We start from the raw sequence: 20,790 nt of genomic DNA on the forward strand, positions 1-20,790 counted from the left end.
GTGTTTTTTTGACCTTTAATCAGAACTCCAGCAAAATCAGGGTCCAGAGGAAAAGGGAATGCAGCCTCACACCAAAAGGGAATAACTTCTCAATTTGTGCCTCTAGGGAGGTAGGATGACAGTCCTTCAAAGAGGACCTTTCACTAGGTACCATCTCTTCCTGGTTGTCCTTTGGCTGTCATGCTTCTGGCCTGCAGCACTGCTTTCATCACGTGAGCAGAATGTTCACTTTCTTGATTGTGCAGGACCAGCTCTTTGTTGTGACAGCCAGCTGTATCCTCCACGTGTCCTGAAATGAGCAGCAGCTGCAGGCAGGCCCCCACCATTCAGCAGCGTCCTTTGTCCTTGAGCTGGAATGCTGTTAGCTGGCGCCACCTTCCAAAGGCCTTAAATAGTAAAGTGGACAAATCAAATACTCAGGTTTCCCTTGAGGGGTTGCAGCCACTCTCATAGTACCTGTAAACAAAGCTTTTCCTCTAGCAATGGCTATGCCAACTGCTTCAACCATTCACTCGGAGCCCTTCCCTGTCTCCCATATGTTCCTGTAGCCAGTAAGTGAAGTGCAGAGTACAAATCAGTGTGAGAAAAGGAAGACCAATGCCCCCTCTGCCCTCTAATTTCAGTACTTGCTCACATCTCGTTAGAGGACCTAATCCTGCATGGATCTTTGGGAGGCAGGCAGAGGAGCAAACTGGCTATTTGAGCTCTAAGGCTTTGCCTGCTCACTCAAATTTATAGCAATTTGCCTGCCCCTGGGTGCAAGTCAGCACAGTTTTCCTGCACCAACGTGGAGCCTGTGTCTTCCCTGAGTGGGCTCTTGAGAGGCAGGGGATTAGTGGATTAACATCTCTGATAACAGTGGGGAAGGGGGCACATGTCAGGGAAATTGACTGCTGACACAAAGCTTTGAAAAACACCCAAAGATGAATCCATATAAAGCTGGATGCTATTTCCCTTTGTTATGGGCAAGTCCCATTCCCTTCTCCCTAAGCAAGCGCTTTGTGCAGGGCAGAGAGATACAGGGAACACCAGTTGTCCCTTTGGGGTGCTTTTTGGTCCACTGAAGTCCACAGAATTAAAGCAGTCATAAATGCTTACCTGAGATAGCAGGCTCCTGGCTTCCTGCTCCAAAAAATTCTGCACCACACAGCTTTGCAAATGTCGTCGTCTCCACACCCTCCAGGCCTTTTCTATCAGCCGCTGCTGGTCCTGCCAGGAAAAGAGGCAGTGTACAGATTAGTTGGGCTCTGGCAGGCACTTCCCCCTAGTCCCACCTTGCTTCCAGTTGCTTTCCCGGTCCCTCTTGGAATAACTTTGCATTGGTAATGAACAAAGCTGACTACTAACAAAGCTCTTGCTGAACTACTGTCTCCTGCGAATACTGTGACTTAATTAAAGTCACAGTACCCTGGGGAAAGGACAGTGCCCCATCAATGCTCCAGCACAGCTCCTCAGTGACCATGGATGCGCTCAGAATCACAGAATCGTATAGGTTGGAAAAGACCTTTAAGATCATCGAGTCCAACCGTAAACCTAACACTACCAAGCCCACCACTACACCATGTCCCTAAGCACCTCATCCAAACGCCTTTTAAATACTTCCAGGGATGGCGACTCAACCACTTCCCTGGGCAGCCTGGTCCAATGCTGGACAACCCTTCCGGTGAAGTAAAATGTCCTAATATCCAGTCTAAACCTCCCCTGGCACAACTTGAGGCCATTTCCTCTCGTCCTATCACTTGTGACCTGGGAGAAGAGACCGACCCCCACCTCTCTACAGCCTCCTTTCAGGCAGTTGTAGAGAGCGATGAGGTCTCCCCTCAGCCTCCTTTTCTCCAGGCTGAACAACCCCAGGTCCCTCAGCCGCTCCCCATCAGCCTTGTGCTCCAGACCCTTCCCCAGCTCCGTTGCCCTTCTCTGGACACGCTCCAGCCCCTCAATGTCTCTCTTGTAGTGAGGGGCCCAACACTGAACACAGCAGTCGAGGTGCGGCCTCACCAGTGCCGAGTGCAGGGGCACGGTCACTGCCCTGCTCCTGCTGGCTGCGCTATTTTTGACCCAAGCCAGGATGCCATTGGCTTTCTTGGCCACCTGGGCACACTGCTGGCTCATATTCAGGCGGCTGTCGACCAACACCCCCAGGTCCTTCTCTGCCGGGGTCCTTTCCAGCCACTCTTCCCCAAGCCTGCAGCGTTGCAGGGGGTTGCTGTGGCCCAAGTGCAGGACCTGGCACTGAGCCTTGTTGAACCTCACACAGTTGGCCCCAGCCCATGGATCCAGCCTGTCCAGGTCCCTCTGCAGAGCCTTCCTGCCTTCAGCAGATCAACACTCCCACACAACTTGGTGTCATCTGCAATACGTTCGTTATACATGCATCATCTTGTCCCATGGGCAGGTCCCATGAGCACATCTCACACAGCTAATGCCCAGGAAGCCAGACAGAGCATGGGTCTGTTCCATAGATGGCTGGGGCCTGAGCAGAAGGGGAGGCCCAATAACAGCCCTTGGTAGGCTGTGGACACCAGAAGGATGTATCAGGAACACAGATGAGGACACAGATTGTAATACTTGCTGTGAACTTTTTGCAGAGGCTACAGACAATCTATGCAAATCATCCTGTCTCAGCTTCCCATCTGTAAGGTGGGGCAAAGCACAACTAAATATGTGGATATTTCACATATTTCAAGCTGGCATTTCAAAGAGAAAGATGGAAAAATTAGCCATAGCAGCAAACCAGGATTTCTGGTGCACACTGGTACTTGTTAAATCCCCAGGTGTCATCTCCCAGGATGCGTGTGAGGCTGCAAGCAGAGCAGGCTTGCCCAGTAACACCCATCACTGCCACCCCAGTGGAAGTACCAGACACTCACCAACACCTGAGCCAGTATCACCACCCTGCTGGCTTCTTTCCACTGATGCCATCCCCTTGCCAGACAGCGCAGTCTCCTGTCACGCTGGCACCGGCAAAGTATCACCGTGTGATGCCACCACCTCAGATACTTCCTCCTGTAGGCAAGAGGGGAAAATAAGCTCTATCAGCCCAACAGCTCTACAGGGGAGTCCTTCCCTGATGGCAGCAACAAGAGGAAGCCTAGAGCCCTCCACTCCACTTACCCAAGCCACTTCTCATTGCACTCCTCCAAGCCCACCTCTGCTTTGTTCTCCTGGATCCTTGTGTGTGCAGGAGAGGGTTCTACCACATCAGGTCTCCCTACCAAGTGAGGGAGCAGCAGCCTTTCAGCCCTGTTCTGGTTTCTGTAGATCACCAGCCAGCGGTGAATGGCACTGTGAAAAAGCCCAAGAGGGGCAGCTGGTGCTGAACCTTTTTCTCTGCCCCTTCTGCTTTCTAGGAAAGAAAAGAGGAATCACACAGAACCTCAGAGCTAGAGAGGGAGAGATCAGAGCTGCTATGAGCCCTTAGTCCTTTGGCTCCTGAACACAGAAGCAACCCACAGTCAGTTTGACTGCTATGAGCACCTACTCCACAGAGGAATCCCAGCCATCTGGCTGGCAAACTACTCCCCTTCCCTCCTCACTCACACTCCCCGCATGGCCCCATGAAAGGAAGAGAGGAGAGGGCATCTTCTTACTCATGGACCAAGACAGAGACATCTTCCTGCTCTTCCTAGCACCTATCAGGGTACTGCGCTGCCGTGAGCACTGGGAAAAGGCAGCTGCTTTTGTCCAGTAGTTGCAGGCCTACAAACAGAAATAACACAGCTGCAGCCAAGACTAAACACAATGTGCACAGAGAGCACACACACAAACTAGCCTCAGAGATACATTCATGTTGATATCCCTGCAGGTAGTTTCATGTGCTAGACCCCAGGCTGGAAACTGCACAGATGAGATCCCAGCAGGACAGACTCAGCCCTTCCAAATCAATTGACGTCTTTGTGGTTTGCTAGCTGTGAGTCTTTTGAAAAAAGCTGCAACTCTGACAGCTCGCTCTGCTCTGCAGGGACAGTGATTATCCCATCTCATCTTTGAGCAGAGAGGAAGGAGGGCTCTTGTCTCTCTGGTCAAAATGTCCCCATTCCTTATTGCTGTGCTCCAGATGGTTGCTGCAATCAGTGCCAGATTATGGTGATGAAGTTGCATGCACAGTCTGTAAAGAATTTCAAGGCAGGGACTAAGCAGTCACCACAAGTCAAACCAGGTTTTTATACAAGCCTTGTCACTGTAACTCAGTGCCTAGTGACCCAACTGAGGTCATCACGAGAGAACAGGCAGTTAAGAATAACTGTCTCATAGGGACCTTGATCTTTTCTTACCTGTTTTACAGTAGCCACAGATCCTAGGTGCAGGGCTTGCTGTCCTCTTGAGGCCAATCGCCAGCGGTGACAGGCTTTACCCTGAGAGGGTCCCTGCCACTTGTGGTTTCTCTCTCCCAGCACCTGCTGTTCAGCTTTCAAGAATTTCACCCTCCACTCAGTAAAGCTCACAACTAGGAGACGGTGCTCTCTGACCCTTTTAAAAGAGGAGAGGGCTTCATGCTGCCTCAGTCGACAAGCAGTGACCTGGGCCCAGGTAACTAAGCACCTGAAAAACAATACAAATACAGAAAAGCGGCAGATGCCTAAAGTCACATTTCCATGTCAGCACCAAACAGGCTATAGACCAAATTCCACCTTCTCACCCCACCCTGCAGTGTCACACGTAAGTGGTCAAAGCAAGTGAAAGAGCATTCAACAAGAAAAAAGGCTGTTCCTATTATTCCTTCTGCAATCAACATTTACATATCTTTCTCTGTGTTACTTATTTTTCCAGTGCCTTTTCCTTGAGAGGTATAAGTTCAGACTCCTCACTACAGTTTCTTTCTGCTAAAAACTTCCCCTCATATAAAATGAGGGCAGTTCAGATTCCCAGCACTGTTACCTCTCAACTCCTCAAAGCCCAAGAGTATGTCTGCTTCCTTCTGGCCATTTTAACATTTCCTCCTCTTCAAAGGCCTCTGCAAACTGAATGCAATGTTATACTATGTTTTTTCTTTGCCTACAAAACAAATGCTTTTCTTAGGCTGCCCTACCACTACACATAGTGGATCCCTCAAAAAAAGAAAGGAATTAAATTAGTCAGTCTTCAATCTTTCTCTGTGCCAGCAGCTGACATTTAGGATGATGCTTGAGGAAGGCTCTTTCCTTATGGGATGAGAATAAAACTGCTAAAATCTCCTTCAGCACGGAACCCAGCAGACTCCTTCAGTCTGCTTGCTGCAGAACCAGGCTGGATTTAAGACAGCACCTTTTTGTCAAGATTCAGATTTTAATTTTTTCCTTGGCTTAAGAGCCAAGAAAAGGCCCCTTTCTTAAGGGCCTGCATATGTGGGGTGTACAACTAGAATAATACAGCATCTTTATGGAGACAATTTTATTCCACAAACATCAGTGTTTACAGGAGTTACTATTAGCAGCACTGTAAATCTGCACCCACAATAATCTCTCTATATCTACCAGGCTGATGCACAGGAGGCCAGTCTTCCTCTGTTACCCCAGAAGCCAATCTGCTTTTAACTCCTGGCTTGTCTTTTTGGTTCCTTGTTCCACTTGGACTTTCATTATGCAAATCACCCCACTGCACCATAGGGCAGAGGTGTAAATATCCTCTGCCTGGCAGGCTTCTCTGAAGATCAAGAGAATCTATTGCAGGTTATCCTAGCATGAAAAATGCCCCCCTCAGAAGAGACAGGGCTCAGCCCATACCATATCCAGGTGAGAAATTAGAAGCGCTCTCTCATCAAAGGAGAACTCAGAAGGAAGATTAATGGTGGAGACACACTCTACAGGAAGGAGCAACATTAAGGACTTCTCTCAAACACGCTTCCCACTAGGGTGCCACCACACAGATTGATTTGCAGAAGAAAATGCAATTGGGTGGGGTGAGTGCAGAGCCTAAGCATCACAGCCACTTGGTTTCACTGGGTTTTTAGTTGCTCTTTCCTCTGCAGATCTTTGTCTCCTCTCAGCCTGAACCTGCTATTCAAAACGAAATCTGCTAGGGCCAAACCTACACTCCTCATGCCTTAAATGAATTATTGGTATAATAATCTTATTAATTCTTATCCTCCTGAATTATCTCAAAGAGAACCACCTGAACAATTCCTGGTTCACTGCAGCTAGACACTTTGTTGCATTTCAGGCAGACAGTAGCCTCACACAACATAAACCACAAACAAAACATATTTCAATGAGAAAGCTGCTGAACAGCAGCTAAGAGAGAAACGAAGTTGTTAATGATTGGCACCAGACACCTTGCTCTTCAGATTAAATTCTTGTGTTTTCAGGATCTGCACCATAACGTAAGACTCCAAAACATACTACAGCTTCCCTAGCTACCTATACTGTAAATAACACCGAGATTAATTGAATATCATGGTTATCCCTTCACAGGCTTTACTGAATATTGCTTTTCTGCAGGAATATATTGAACTCAATTTTTCACATCAGTCTAAATTAAAATCAACACGCCGTGTCCAGAATCTACAAGATTCAGGTTTGTAAACATCAGATCTCTGTAAGACCTCTGCCCAATATTCCTTTCAGCAAATACTGAATAATTCCAGTGGAAACGAGGCTTTCACTTTTTTAAACTACACAAATTTCTTTGCATCTCTCTTGCTGAGTTTACAAATACCACACTGCATAACTAAGACTGAACAGAAGTTCTGGAAAGAAAAGAAGTTTTGAATGAGAAGAACGAGATGGGGAGTGTGAGGCTATGGGTAACAGACCCTTTAATGTAACAGCACCCCCAGGGAAGCACTCCTACAGAAGCTCCATTTACACACAAGTTAGCTGTACTTTCAAACCCAAGCTCTGGTCTGAATACACTGGATTCTCTGCCACATAAATTGCTCTTCACTCAAAGCTTCCCTTGGAAATGCTTTGAGGTCAGGAAACAAACCTGTGCAGGAGAAGATGTTCCCAGAATAAAGCAGCATATTTCTGCTTCCTTGTTTGGCAATACCATGTCTGCAGGACCAACCGCTTCTTCTCCTGGCAGCTGTGCTGAGCCCATTGCTGCTGCAGCTCTCTCACAGCACGATTCCCTGTGAGAGAATACAAGAGCTTGCTGAGCTGAGCCCAACGATTTTTTTTTTCCATCGCAGAGTCCAGAAAAGAGCAGAGAATACATCTGCTGCAAATGCCAAATGGGACCAGACTTCCTAAGATTTCCTGGCCTCTCTTAAGCAGCTGAAGAGACTTTTCAATTCACCTTGTAGCTTTTTGTCTGCAAGGCAGTCAAGACCTTTTTTTAGGGATCGCAGATACTTCCACTCTCACCTGCAAGGCAGTTCTCCATTAAAAATTGGGAGTGTTCCTTCCCTGGCATAGTGGAAGTACTTAGCACTTAAAGCACTTGGAATCCCTCGAGGGACAGGATCAGGACTGTTAAGCAGCCCCCAAAAATACACCCTGCTCCCACTGAAGCAAAGTCTGACTGTTGGGTCTGAGAAGACATGTTCAAGCTCGGAATGCTGCGTCTGAGCTCCATTTAACTCCCCAGTTGCTAAAATGCACTGCTTGAATACTCCTTTGGTAGTGCAGGTAAAGTGAGACCCACCCCTTTTCCAATCAGCTGCCAAAGGAGCATCTCCCCTAGCATAAAGCACTACAAAACAGCAGGGCATGTGTCCTGCTTGTAACCACAAGAAGGCAGTGACACAGGCACTTACTGACCCCTGGACTAGTATGTGCCATTCCAGAGGAGCAGTGCACAAAGTTACAGCCAAAAGCGGGACTTTCTCCATCCCAACCATTTCCACAGCATCCCTCTCCTACAGACACAAGCGCTGCTGTAGGTGTGGTAACTCACTTTGCCAGCAGGAATGCCAACGCCACAGAGCATCAGCAGTCATCTGGTGAATGTGACACCTGAATCTCTGGTCAGCTTCTACTTTCTGGACCAGTCTCCTCTTCCACAGGCTGAAAGCCACCTGGCAGCAATGAACTTGATGTTTTAGGGCTGCCGCTGCTTTTCGGTTCTTATTTTCCACAACCCAGTGGTGCCAGCTGAGAAAGGCTCTGAGAAAGACACAGGTCGTTGGACCAACTGTAGGAACAACTCACACAGGTTCACACCCTTGTAACTGAAACTTTAACAATAAACATACACATGAGGGAGTTTAGGAAATACATCTGATCTGTTAACATCCTCTTCCCATTAAATGTCAGGGGAAACGGTGGACAGGGCAAGTTTCTGGGAGTAAGGTGTTCTGTCCTGGCTGTGCCAAGCCTGTTCTCTTCAACTTCCAAATAAGTAGAGAGCAAGGCCACTTCAGTGGATAGGAAATTACCAGGGCTTGTTATCAGCAGTGCTGGGCTTGCTCTAATTTGTGAGGCATCCCATCAAACCAGAAATGACTGTGTTCAGATATAATAATTTTGAAGCAGGAAAAAGCCAAAATCATGGGCTGCAAAACTCCCACTGAAGACAGAAAAAGATAGCTAGAGGAAGACTTTTTTTTTTTTTTAAAGCAAGCGTAGATCTTTCAAAACAGACAGCTTTAAGAAACTTCTGGAAAGCACAACACCTACCGAGACAGCTGAACGAGCCTGCAGTACTGCTGGGCCTTTACAAGTTGCTGAGTCCGAGCTGACCAGACAATGAAGTACCTCTGCAGGCAGCATTTCTCTGCTTGGCGCCAGCAACTGTTCACCTCCTTGTCAGAACTGCAGTTCTGTAATCCAGAAAAGCAAAAAAGGGCCTTGAACTGCTGCTGTAACACAGTCACTCCATGCAGCTCAGCCTTTTCTCCTTGCTGCTGTGACTTCTATGATTCCCTAACTCCCTGTTGCTAATACACACACCCCACACGAACACCCAGACATGAGGGTCTAACACATCCCTTTTAAATCCTTGACACATGGCCATATTTCCAACTCAGCTGGTAAATGCTAGGGAAGAGTTACCCTGAGAAATGCCTCAATCTCCCAAACCTTCTGTCTGAGAGAGAAGAAAGAAGAACGAAAAGAGAGAATAGCAGTGAGACCTTCCATATGCTGATGCTGAAACCCAAAGACTCTTCACTAAATTGGGCTATGCAGAAAACACTTGTACATTGACATGCATCGCACCACTTTTCAGCCTTACCTCTTCCCATGTAGAGTAACCGGTGAGAGGCTGGACATTATTGTCTGGACTCTGCAGTGCCAAAGACTGGAACTGACCTCCCACAAACCAATTTCTTCTGCAAGGCAAAAGTGTCAGGGCAAAACGGAAAGAAAGAAGAGGATAAAGTATCCAGAAGGATGCTGTGAGATGACATGAGGGACTAGCCAGAAGGAAGGAATTCAGCCAGACCAAACAAGGGGCCACACTGCTACCAGCATCCCAAGGAACCAGTATCCAACTCACCTGGATCCAGTACTCCGTGGAGGAAAGGAGGCCTGCAAGTACAGCTCCCCACCCAGCTCAGCTGGCAGCTCTGCACATTGGTGTAGTTGCAGGAAAGAACTGTAATACGGCATGTGTGTGACATCCTCAGCAGTCAGAACGGAGGAGCAGCTCTGCTGACTGCTGTCACTAAAACTGTATTCCTGCAGGTACGGAGGGAAGAACATGCTGTGAGGTAAGTGTCCTCGCAATGGAATCACTCAGCGAACAGTTCCGACCATGCCATTTACTCCTCCTTTTGGCAAGGATTCAGGGAAATCCAGGATGCATCCAAAGGAACTGCAGGCTAGCAAGGACAGCTCTGGAGTACACACACATATGTAATGGGAAAGTTATTTCTACACTAGTCTGGAAATGGTTAACCTCAAAACAACCAGTAATCAAACACAGCAAACCATCACTGAGAGTGCAAATGCCCATTTCCCCTTTTCTCAGTGACGAGGCTCTTTGTACCTCATCCTTTCCACCTTGCAGCCACAAACAGGAGCAAGTCCACAAGAGAACCACACTAGCTCAGCACCTCACCATATCACTACATGACGAACCACGAAGAGCACAGAAAGAAGTGACTTTACAATTTCTGATTACATTTAAACTCCTGAACCCTAGAGGCTCAGTGCTCTTCAGGCCTAAATACTAAGCACAGTTTGCTGATGACAGTATCACATTGAAGCAGAAATTTTCCCCTGAAAAATCCCAGCAATTTAACACCTCAGGGCAGTCTGGATGAATCAAGACCTCCTCACCTTTTCCAATGAGCTTTGAGAGGCCAGAGTAGCTGGAGCACTGCTGTCAAAGCCAGAAGATGTTGAGAGGTCCTCAGAAAACAGCACGGCAAGAGGTTCTTCATACACAGTCCTGTGTGAGTGCTTAGGACTTTGTTCAATTGTCTTCAGCATGAGACACTTCTGGTGCCATAATTTCAGAGCTTTTCTGAGTCTACACTGCTCCAAAGCCTGAGAGAAAGAACTGAGACAGAATATATTGAGATGGCAAAGTGACTGAAAAGGGATACCAGAGGGGGACACTAGTACAGACGTGATGGATGACAGATGGTAAAAGGGGTTCTTCCAGAAGGACCAGGAAGTCAAGTGGACACTACTAATTGGGGCAGGGCTCCAGGAACTGGTGGTTCTTCACTCACTCAGCTCTGTGATGCTCGCACAGCCTTGCTTTCCACAGCAGATATACTCTCTGGAGCTTCACCTTTTGGCAGAAGTCATCAAGAGAGTAGCCCGTTTTCTCAGGAAACCATCTCTCCACAGCCCACAATGGCTGATCGTCATGCCTTTTTGTCGCAGTCTTGTCAACTACGGAGCTTGTAACTGGTTATGGACCAGTTATAAAGAGTGACAAGAGACAATGTGTGTCAGAAGGCATTCCTAAGAAACATAGCCCAGCCCAGCCCAGCCTTCACACTGCTTCTTTTCAGCAAAGTTTAAGACTTTCTGCTAGGTTTATGAAGCAGAGCAACAAATCTCCCAGTAGCTTCACTGACACATCCAGAACAACTAGTCCTCTACCCACTTGGGTTTGTTAATACCATGTGTCACCTGAGCCTCTCTGTTATCAGGCTGTTTTCAGCTGTTTTTCACCATATAAGAAGCAGAGAAAGGAGCCTAAGCACCTCCAAATCTTAGATTCTGCACAGGCCCCAAGCTGCTCACCATAATGCTGCCTCCATCGTAGGAGGAAGAAGTTCACCATTGCCTGCTTATTGCCTTTCCTGACCTGCAGCATCTGAACCCACTGCTGGAAGTATCTCCTCAGTGATACTGCTCTGAGATGGGACAGGTTGCACCTGTAAAGCGCCTTCTGCTCAACAGTCTCCTTCCATACACTGAAGCACCTGAGAAAACCAAAGTAAAATAAAACCACATAGAAAACCATGTGAAGAGTGTACAAGCTTGTGTCTCCTCCTGAGACTGGGTTTCGTTCAGGAAAGACAGACAGAAGCTGTCATCTTCTGAGCTTCTATTTGTTTATTTCATCAAAAAGCCACCATCCTGCTTAGAGCACAGCAGCACAGTGGGTGCCCTCAGGTTTGGTCTTTCAGGACATCAAAGGTCAGGACCAAAAAGCTTTGGCAGTGCACAGGAGGCAAATTATATAATCTCTGGCCACAGTAGCTCTTTTTCATGTTTCTATCTCTACTTTAATCTTTATTAACTCCTAAAACAAAAGAATAGATGGCTTTAAGATGGAACAACACATCACTGTCTGGGTTGTCTCTGTCGTTCCTTGGACTGTCACAGTGAACAGATTTTTCACATGAAAAATAGACCTCATCAACTTACCGAGAGACCAAGTTTCTTTGGATCCGAGTTGTCAGTGCTAAAATCTGTTCCGTTTCCAAGCATCGGGAACGCCATACCCAGAAAATGTTTCGTAGCTGCTTCTTTTCCAGCAGAGCACGGACTTCCAAAAGCCTGGCTTCCTCTTTGCTCAGCAGCTCCTTCTGCAGGCGCCACAGTCTGAAAGCTGCTGTGTTGCAGGGCAGGAACAGATTGACAGGAAGAAAAATAACTTAGAAGAACTTCAAACAACAAAATGTGACACAGAAAACATTCCCTGGCTGAACTCCAGCTGTCTGAGAAAGGGCACTTAAGGGAGACAGCTCACATTGCTGGAGCAACAGCAGCTGCTGCACCTGAATTAATACAAAGAACAAGGCAAAAGGTGTATGACACGGCAAGTGGGCTGCCCTCCACCATCACAGATATGGCCCAGCTATTTGCAGGATCAGGTTCTGAAAGAGTCCGGCCAAAGCAACAACTAGTCACAAACCAAGAAACATGGTGAAACAGTGATTACCTCCAAGCTGTTCCAAGACTACGGAACGTGTGCTTACCAGCTAGCCGTCTCATATCTCTGATTGCTTGAGCTCTCCAGCAGAACTCATCTCCTCTCTGCCTACGATGAAGCTGTGTCCACAGTCCTCCCTCCACCCTGAAAGAGTCACAAGCATGCTTTAACATTCATCTGTCCAAAGAGGCACTCAGAGAACAGAATCCAGAGCCTTCCTTCTCCCTAGGTAGCTCTCTCTTTTTGTCTGGACTTATTCTTCTGCCTTCAGAATCAGAAGGCACAACAAAAGGTTTTTCTTTCGACACCTCTACTGTCCTGCTAGAGACCGTAGTATTGCCTCACTCCAATCTCATTTACACCTGTATCACATAGGCAGGTGATAGCTGAACTCAAGAAATAGTACAGGAAGGAGTATTTCTGTTAGACACTCAAACAGACTGAAGCTCTGGAATAGGATAGTTTAGTTCTTAAAACTAAGTTACTAATTCTTGCAGTGCTTATCTTCAGCAATACGTCCAAAGATCTGGAAACAAATTTCCCACCATTTGAGAAAAATTTCTCCCTGTGTTTTTAAACCTCCACTTGTCCAAGGTAACAGAAAGAGAATGCTCTCAGCTTACCTACAAGCCTGCTCAGCTTCCTTTGAGTATCCTACTGTAAGCTGGTGCTGAGCTGAGGTTGTCATAGTTGCTAATCTTCCTACTCCAAAAAACCCCACTGATGAACTTTGGGTATAAGAATATGGCTCAGTCTGCGGAGCTTGCTTCTTGCTCCATTTTGCCACAGCTTCCTTCCACTGAAGGAGAAACCACATGATTAGAACAAACTGCAGGCAGAGTATCAGTATCAGGGTCCACATCACTGAATTTCACACAGGGTACCCCTTCCTCCTCCCTGTCCAAATAGGATTTCTGCCTTCTCTGACTGCACAACAGAAAACTCATGGCACCACTTCTACTGTCCCTAGCCCATCCTCACCCTGCGGAAGCTGACAGCTAGCAGAGCTGAGGCATGTCTCTGCTGGGCTACCTCCAGCTGCATCCTCCTCTGGTGCACAGCCCACTGCAAAGCACCAAGGCCCTTCCGAAGCAGTTGCTGTCTGTAAAGCTGCCTGGCTGCAGCCCTTTTCCAGAGGATGTGTCCCCTCCAGGCTTGGAAACACCTAGTTAGCATTTGTCTGTCACACAAGTGCTGGAAACTTAAAGAGAAAAAACAAAAGTGAGCTCTGGTTAACAGAAAGAAAAGTTAAACACAGCCAGGAGGTGGCAATCAGACTTCAGCCATCAAGCTGAGAAGAGGTATTTCAAATCATTCTCGCTAAAGAGTGAAAAACCTGCAGCCTCACACCAAATTAAGGTATCACTGTTGCTAAATTGGTAGCAATCTCACACACATCTTATCCACAGGTCACAAATTTGAATCCTATCTCATGGATAAGCCCAGTTCTTGATCTTCTCTAACTATGCAGTGAACATGCTGGAATTGGCTGCACTGAAAAGTAGCATACACGGTACCAATGCTTTTTCATCGCTAGCAACAACCAAGATTGAATTTAGAAGCTAGAATTTAAAAGATACAGAAATTATTTTTTAGAGCATGCTCTATTCTAGATGGCAATCCTTTGAAAAGAAATGGATGCAGCCCCTGAGCCAACCACGGCAGAATAACGTAGGTTAAGTCCTAAAACCAAATGTTCCCAGGAACATGGTTCCTCAGCCACTTCCCAGCAGTTTTCCTCCCCTGTTAACTACCAGCACACTCACACATAAACACAGAGTTTTTTTACCTTTGCTCATTCACGTTCAACGACCAGAAGCTGTTCTCCAAGACCTGCAAACAGACAAAAGACAGTAACTCACATGATTATTCACACTACTCTACTCTGTTGAAGAATTTGGCTGCGCCTAGCATGGCAAGTCATTTTGGATGGAGACCAGAACAGTGCTGCCTCAGGGTAGCGTATTATGTCAGATGCCTTTGACACTGCCCCCACCATTGCTCTGTGAATACTCTTACATACTTCAGACATGGAAAAACACAACGAACTGAAATCTCAGGGCCCTGCAACTATGCACAGAGTAAAAACCAGTTTAATGCTTTCCCTCTGCATGTAGATCCAGAGAATATAAACAGGTGTTTTACATTCCCAAGAACAACCAAGTTAACAAGCTGGTCTTTAGGAAGAAGTATGTGAGACAGAAAGATGCGTATGTTGGGATGGAGCAGGACCGTAAGAGAGGAGATTCTGGCCATTCAGTGCCAGGAAAAACTATAGGACAACACCCCCATCACTGTTGTACCTCAGCTCTGCACCTCTAGCAAGAAGCAGAAACAAGCACAGGTAACATCTGTGAACAGGGATGCTACACAGTGAGCACACCCTCACCTCTCTGGACACAGTTTCCTGTGTCTGGCTCCCTTCTTCACAGCACCGTGGTTCTTTGGCATGCCTCGCCACAGAAGGTTCTTCAGACTGGTTGAGATTGGCATCAGCTTCCCAATTCCTCCAGCTGCTTTGGTGGGAGTATTTGTTTCTCCTTCCTTCTCTGCTCACGTTCATACAATCTATGTCAGAATATTCACCAAAGCCTTCTTCAACCTGAATACCGAAAGGGCTGGACTGGCTACAGCCCACCACAGCCATTCTGCTGGCTGCTCGTGATCTAGAGTCACATACCTTTTCTGACTCTTTGCTGCACTTAACGTGAGGTTCAGAGTTGTTGACTTCTACAGATTTAATACTAAGCTGCTGGACTGGTCTAAACTCTTTATCTCCAGGAGAAGTGACTCTCACACACACTTCCCTTGGAGTCCCATACATGGCTACACAAACATTCATCTGAGCACGCCCCAAATCTGTCTCCAGTGACACCTGCAGACCCTCTGGATACAGACTGGCTGGAAGGTCTTTCTTCCAAGATACAGCACACAGGGATGCCCCATTAGATGTCTCTTCTCCTTTAAGAACCTTTTCAGGGGAATGACTTTTTGTGTGAACATAAAGACTACCAGTTTCCACAGTTGGCTTTGCCTGGGACTGGCATCTGAAATAAGGGGAGCGGTTGTAGGGGGAATTTGCTTCTGTATCCATCAGCCCGCCAGAGCCCACCCCAGAAGTGAGGGTTACTGGCTGGATGTCACCTGAAATTTTGGTTCTCCATGTGTTCGAATCAATGTATCCATATCTGTGAGAGACAGAGAGGGGTTGTGCACGACTGAGGTCCCTTGTCACTGCACTAAGGCTCCAGTCTTTAGCAAACGGGACACCCCATTTCAATCTTGCCTGAGCAGCACTGGTCTTTACTCCAGCTAGCTGTTCTCCTGTGCTCAGGATACCAGGAGCTGAATCATCAGGAGCAAAGTACAAACTGCCACTGACTGGAGAAGACCTGGGCTCCAGAGGGAGGGAGCCCCATATCCCCATCAAAGCACTTTCTTGCTTAAGCCTCTGGATTGAACAGTACAAGCTAGCAGAAATCTGTGAGGATTGCAAAAGAGACTGAAGGGACTCTGAACTAGATGGATCAAGATCCCCCAAGGTCAGGGCTGAACTATGACAAGCATTCCCACTTTCACTTGAGCTCCTTGAAGAGGGACACACCACTAATTCGTGCCTAAGAGGGGAATCTACAGTACAAGATGACAAACGTGCATTGACCAGTGGAGGGTTCACAGGATCCATACAAGCAGCAGCAGGAGGCTGATGCTGTTGTTTTTCCACTGGAGAGTCACTATTCTTGTTCCTACTTTCTAAACAGCGATAGCGAGCACCGTGTATGGAGCAGCTACCAGCTGCCTTTGCTTTCTGACAGTATTGTTGAGGAAAGTCAATACTCCCATTCCTTCTCCCTTCTAAACTATAAGCCTCAAGGTGTGAGTGTCTCTGAGGGAGATTCACAGCAGGGAGCACTGACAAAGCAAGATGGGGAATCCTATGAGCCACACACTTAGAGCTGTGCTGCTGCTGCAGCCTAGGGCAGAGATTATTCTGCTGCAGGAAGCAGGAACTGGAGAACTGGCTGGCGGTGTCCCGGAATGGCTGAGAAGGGCAGGAGAGATTAGTCTGTCTCAGACTGGGATCTCTCTTCCTGGCTGACAGAGGTGCAGTACACAGATGGCCTTGTTCTGCTCTCTGGCTGGGAGTTACACTGAATGCCGCAGCCTCAAGCCAGCGATGAGAAATGTCTACTTGACTTCTAGTGCCCAAATACAGATCAACATTAACGTTCTTCTGAATGTTTCTTTGCTCTGAAGAAAAATAAGAAGAAATATAAACAAAGGAGCATGCATATTTCTCATCCCATCTTCCCTAGTTTGCCAAAGGCTTTGGGTACTTTCCTTACAAGTTTCTTGTCTACAATCCACCAGCTTCAGTTCAGAAAGTATTACAGACACTACTCTCCTCCTGTTTCTCAGCAGACAATCACGTCTGGCAGAGCAGGAATGATTGAAGGGGACAGACTCAGTTCTCAACAGAAAACCTGGAAAACAAAGACTTCCAGCATTATGCATGCACCTGCAGCCTCAAAAAGAACTTGTTGCTAGTAAGGGCGAATTATCCTCCTGCCAAGACAGGGTAGTCTGTAGCTGCTTTTCCAGGATGCTTTACATCTAACCAGATCTATGTGACACCAAACAAGAACAGGTCTAAAAGAAAATGTTTTTACAGAAGTCAGAGCAACATGGTTCCAGCTGGAGAACAATGCTTACCCCTCTTCACTGATTGGAAATCCAGCTCAGATCTCCTCCATACTTGTATTTTCTCCAGGGCTCGTAGGAAAGGTAGTATCTCGACTTAAGGTACTGTTTAACTGCTTAACAAGTGAAAAATTTGTTCATTTATTATGCTACAGCCCTGCAAAGGTTCAAGGCTATGCAGGCCAATTTCTTCTTGTCCACACTAAAGGATGAAACCATGTTTACACATCCAGAGAGTCTACGTTGTCCCCTAACCTGGAAGAGTTACAGCATAGATGGGAGACCTAATTTGCAGTCTAGCCACTAAATCAGAGGGTTATACAAATAACTCATGCAGAGCACAGATTCGTAAGCTGCTGCTAACAGGTAAGTGCAATTTGATGGGACTGTGCTTTCATTCCCTGAAATTTTAAAAGCAAGTTGTCAATCATTCTGTCATTCTAACCACCATTCTTTTCACTGCCCTTTTAAAGAATGAAAATGGTATTGTGAAAAGACACACATACCTATATCATCTTAAAAATCCCTTAGTCAATCTGAAAAGAAAAGAGACAGCACAGCCTATGAAATCAATGCCCATTGTCTTTTTCAAACATATTCGAATACCAGAAAGCCGCCTGTCAAATTGCACTGTTTCCAAACTATGTTTATGTCATTCTCTTCTAAGAAAGCATCTGAACCTCAGTCACCCCTGTTTGCAAACAGCCAGCTTGTCCTTCTCACATGCAAACTCCTTCAGTAATCACCACAAACTGGGGAGTAAACTCAATCACTAAAGCAACAGGAGATAGCCATGTAGTGTTGCAATTATCCTTGGGAACTGCCGTTATCACCTTTCATACATCACCAAGCATACCATGAATGGAAAGACCCCATTATTTTTTCCAGACAAGCAGAAGTTGGCAACTACAGAGTGAACAGACCAAGCACGACTGCCTTCTTTAGGGTGCTTATCACTGCATAAAGTATAACCACAAAACGCAGGGGACTGGTGTTCCGTAGAAGCACTCCTTGCATCCCGGGAATATCCAGCCAACTACTAGTGTATCACAGAAGGGTGTTTATAAAGGCTTTGAATTGTGAAAGGACATGAAACCATCATGTTTATCACTGCTGTTTTGCTCCATGAACACCTGGAACCCGGCACTGGACTACTTTTACGCTCAAGAACCTAGACATAATCTATTTTCTTGATAACTCAGGCGATTATTTTAGTTCTCCATTTCAGTTCTTTCTGCCAGGTACCAGGTTCTCAACACATTGCCGTGATTATTTTAGGTGGTGGTCTTCACCTCACTCATTCCTCATTTCAGTCTCATTGAGATCAGGAAGAGATAGCATCCTTTAAAAATCATGTTTGTCTGCCTTCCCAAAATTGCCATTCAGGACTTTAATGTAACCACTTTTAAGCAGTGGTTAATCTTACTCAAAAGGCAACAAGATTTTATGAAGTGCTTTTTAAAAACTTCTTCTAAGGCCAAAAGAGATACTCAAGGCAAGGCACAGATTTTGTGAACTGCAAAATCCATGACCAATGGATTTCATGTTAGCTTTGATGTTTCCAACTAAAACATTTAACGCATGCTTGCTATATACACTTTGCAGTAACACACTAATGCATTAAAACCTGAAAAAATCCAATTAAGCAAACAAAAATTAAGCTGATCAATGTACTTCTCTTGTTGTAAGAAAAAGCAAGTAAATAGCACAGTTCATTAAAAGTAAATCAAGCTCTTTCAAGTGAACGCCATTTTAGCATTACGATGACAATGACAGACCCATAATAAACATATAAGCACCGCACAGAGAATGCTAATTTTCCCATCCCTGCAGACCAAGGCTGATCCATTTAACGTTGCAAGTTGGGACCAGGGATTGGTCGAAGATCACACTTCACGTGCCTTAGAAACAAGGCTTTTCCCCCACTGCTGAGTCCTACAGACCGAACCATCACAGCCATCACGTGAGCCTCTCGCTGCCACTTCGAGATCAACAGGCACACACAAGTGCTCTTCCCTTAACCAGAGAGAGGGCAGTTACCGCTCCAGCAGCTGAGGAACAGCCGCGCACCACTGCCCTTCGTGTCCTGCCATCCAAGAACCAGCCGGTGTCCCAGGACGTGGTGGTGGGAGCGGGAAGGTCAACACCCACAGCCCCAGCCCGGGGGAGCCGTTTCAGGCCTGCTCTCAGCTGGCACAGCCATGGGGCATGGCCCAGGCCCCCGCTCAGCATCCCCAATGGCTCCCAGCGCTCTCCACAGGTGAGGACGCACCTCTCCGCGTAGGCACTTACTCACTCTGATAGCCACCGCCGGACATGCCGCTGGGCCTCGCCAGAACCTCTGGGACGGGGCACACACCTCTGCGTGCCTGCGCCTCCGAGCGCACGGGCAAACCTGCAGCTTTGTCCCCCCTTAATGCCCAAACCTCAGCAGCAAGCTCGCTCCAGCTGGGTCGCTGTAAGCAGCTTATCCCCCGCGATTAGCAACGCCGCCTGTCACCGGGGCTGCAGATGGCCACGGGAAAGCCGCTCTCGCCCACGGCTAATTAAAGCTGCGTCCTGAAGGCGGCCCAGACGAGGCGAGGCCCGGCAGGCCGGGGCGGCTCACCCAGGGGAGGCGAAGCAAGGCGTAGCTGCGAAAGGCGCCGCTCACCTCCCGCGGGGCTGCGCCTCAGGAGAGGGGGCACGGGCGGCACCACCTCCTCCTCCTCGCCCGCGAGGCGCCCCGAACCCGCCACGTCCCGGCTCCTGTCAGCAGCGCTGGGCGGCACGGCGGGGCCCCGCGGCCACCCCCAAAGGAGCGCGGGCGAACCTAGGCCGGGCTGGCGGCGGTGCCGCGGTGTGAGGCTGGGCGGGCGGGCAGGCAGGCAGGGCCGCCAGGCAGGCAGGGCCGCCCCGTCGGTCGATGGCGGCCGTTAGCTAAGGCGGCGGGCCCCGCCTGCCCCTTCGGGCCGCCTGAGAGACGGTGCCACTGAGGGAGGCCCTGCACCGGGCAGATTGTGGTTAACCCTAGAGAGATGCTAGCTCATCGCCAAAACAAACCTGGCACGACAGGACCCGAGGATTTAAAAAAAAAAAAACAAAGCAAAAAAACCTGAGCAGAGTACCACACCTGCTGCACGTCTGGCTGAGGAGACCCCACTGACAAGCTACGAGAAACCCTGCAGTGAAGCCAGGCTGCCGGGATCAGCAAGGCTGTGCTCCAGCACAACGCCCTACTAAACCAGGTATCGATCCAAGAGTGCGTTGGTGCTTACTGTAAGCACTGCCGAAACAAACACCCTCCTCCTCAGAAGCCAGGAGAGTGGCCTCGTTTTTATTCTCACCTCTCTGATCTACTGCCCAAAATAGGTATCCTTGAGGCACAGTAAGCCTAGCATAACTCCGGCCTCACTCTGCTCCCGAGCTCCCAGATGTGCCGAATTCTCCACAGAAAAGCGCACAGCAGGTCAGCTAGATGGGTATCAACAGATTTTCTGGCATCTCTCACAGTGGAGAATGGCTGGGAAGGCCTCACTAGATGTAACTCTTTGTTTGTGCAAATACACAAAAAGCATTGCATTTAAAACAGTTGTTTTCAGTCTGTGCTTCACAGGTCTAGGAAAGAAAAAACCTGTGCATTTAAATGTGTTATTCAGGGATCTCTGCTGTGACTGTACAGTTCTCAAGAGCTGAAAAAAAAACATTAACTGAATATAAAGGCCTGCTCTGCAACTCCACAAGCCCCAGAAATTTCTGCCTACCTATTCTTCTTTCTTCCCCATTGGATCACAAGAGCAGACCAATTCCTATTCCTATGCTCTTTTGCATGGCAGCCTGCAAAATGAATGCACAACACTCATCTCGGGAGTGTAAACCAGACTATTACACTCTTAAGGCATTTACCAT

At 47.6% G+C, this 20,790-nt stretch overlaps 1 protein-coding gene across 1 annotated transcript; it reads right to left on the minus strand.

Moving 5' to 3' along the window:
• Positions 1 to 19: 19 nt before the first annotated feature.
• On the minus strand, positions 20 to 20,060 carry C19H1orf167 (chromosome 19 C1orf167 homolog). The gene is made up of 20 exons (XM_072884147.1): positions 14,591 to 20,060; positions 13,991 to 14,034; positions 13,183 to 13,402; positions 12,825 to 13,000; positions 12,248 to 12,345; positions 11,694 to 11,880; positions 11,064 to 11,245; positions 10,541 to 10,721; positions 10,143 to 10,365; positions 9,358 to 9,539; positions 9,094 to 9,190; positions 8,538 to 8,680; positions 7,816 to 8,024; positions 6,904 to 7,048; positions 4,275 to 4,542; positions 3,591 to 3,699; positions 3,115 to 3,346; positions 2,871 to 3,006; positions 1,099 to 1,209; positions 20 to 386 (listed from the first exon to the last, which is right to left on the minus strand). The coding sequence occupies exons 1-20, from the start codon at positions 15,884 to 15,886 to the stop codon at positions 327 to 329; spliced, it is 4,299 nt and encodes a 1,432-aa protein (XP_072740248.1). The 5' UTR covers positions 15,887 to 20,060; the 3' UTR covers positions 20 to 326.
• Between the last annotated feature and the right edge of the window lie 730 nt (positions 20,061 to 20,790).

This window comes from Ciconia boyciana, chromosome 19 (genome assembly GCF_034638445.1).
Source record: "Ciconia boyciana chromosome 19, ASM3463844v1, whole genome shotgun sequence".
In the NCBI taxonomy this organism is placed as follows: domain Eukaryota; kingdom Metazoa; phylum Chordata; class Aves; order Ciconiiformes; family Ciconiidae; genus Ciconia; species Ciconia boyciana.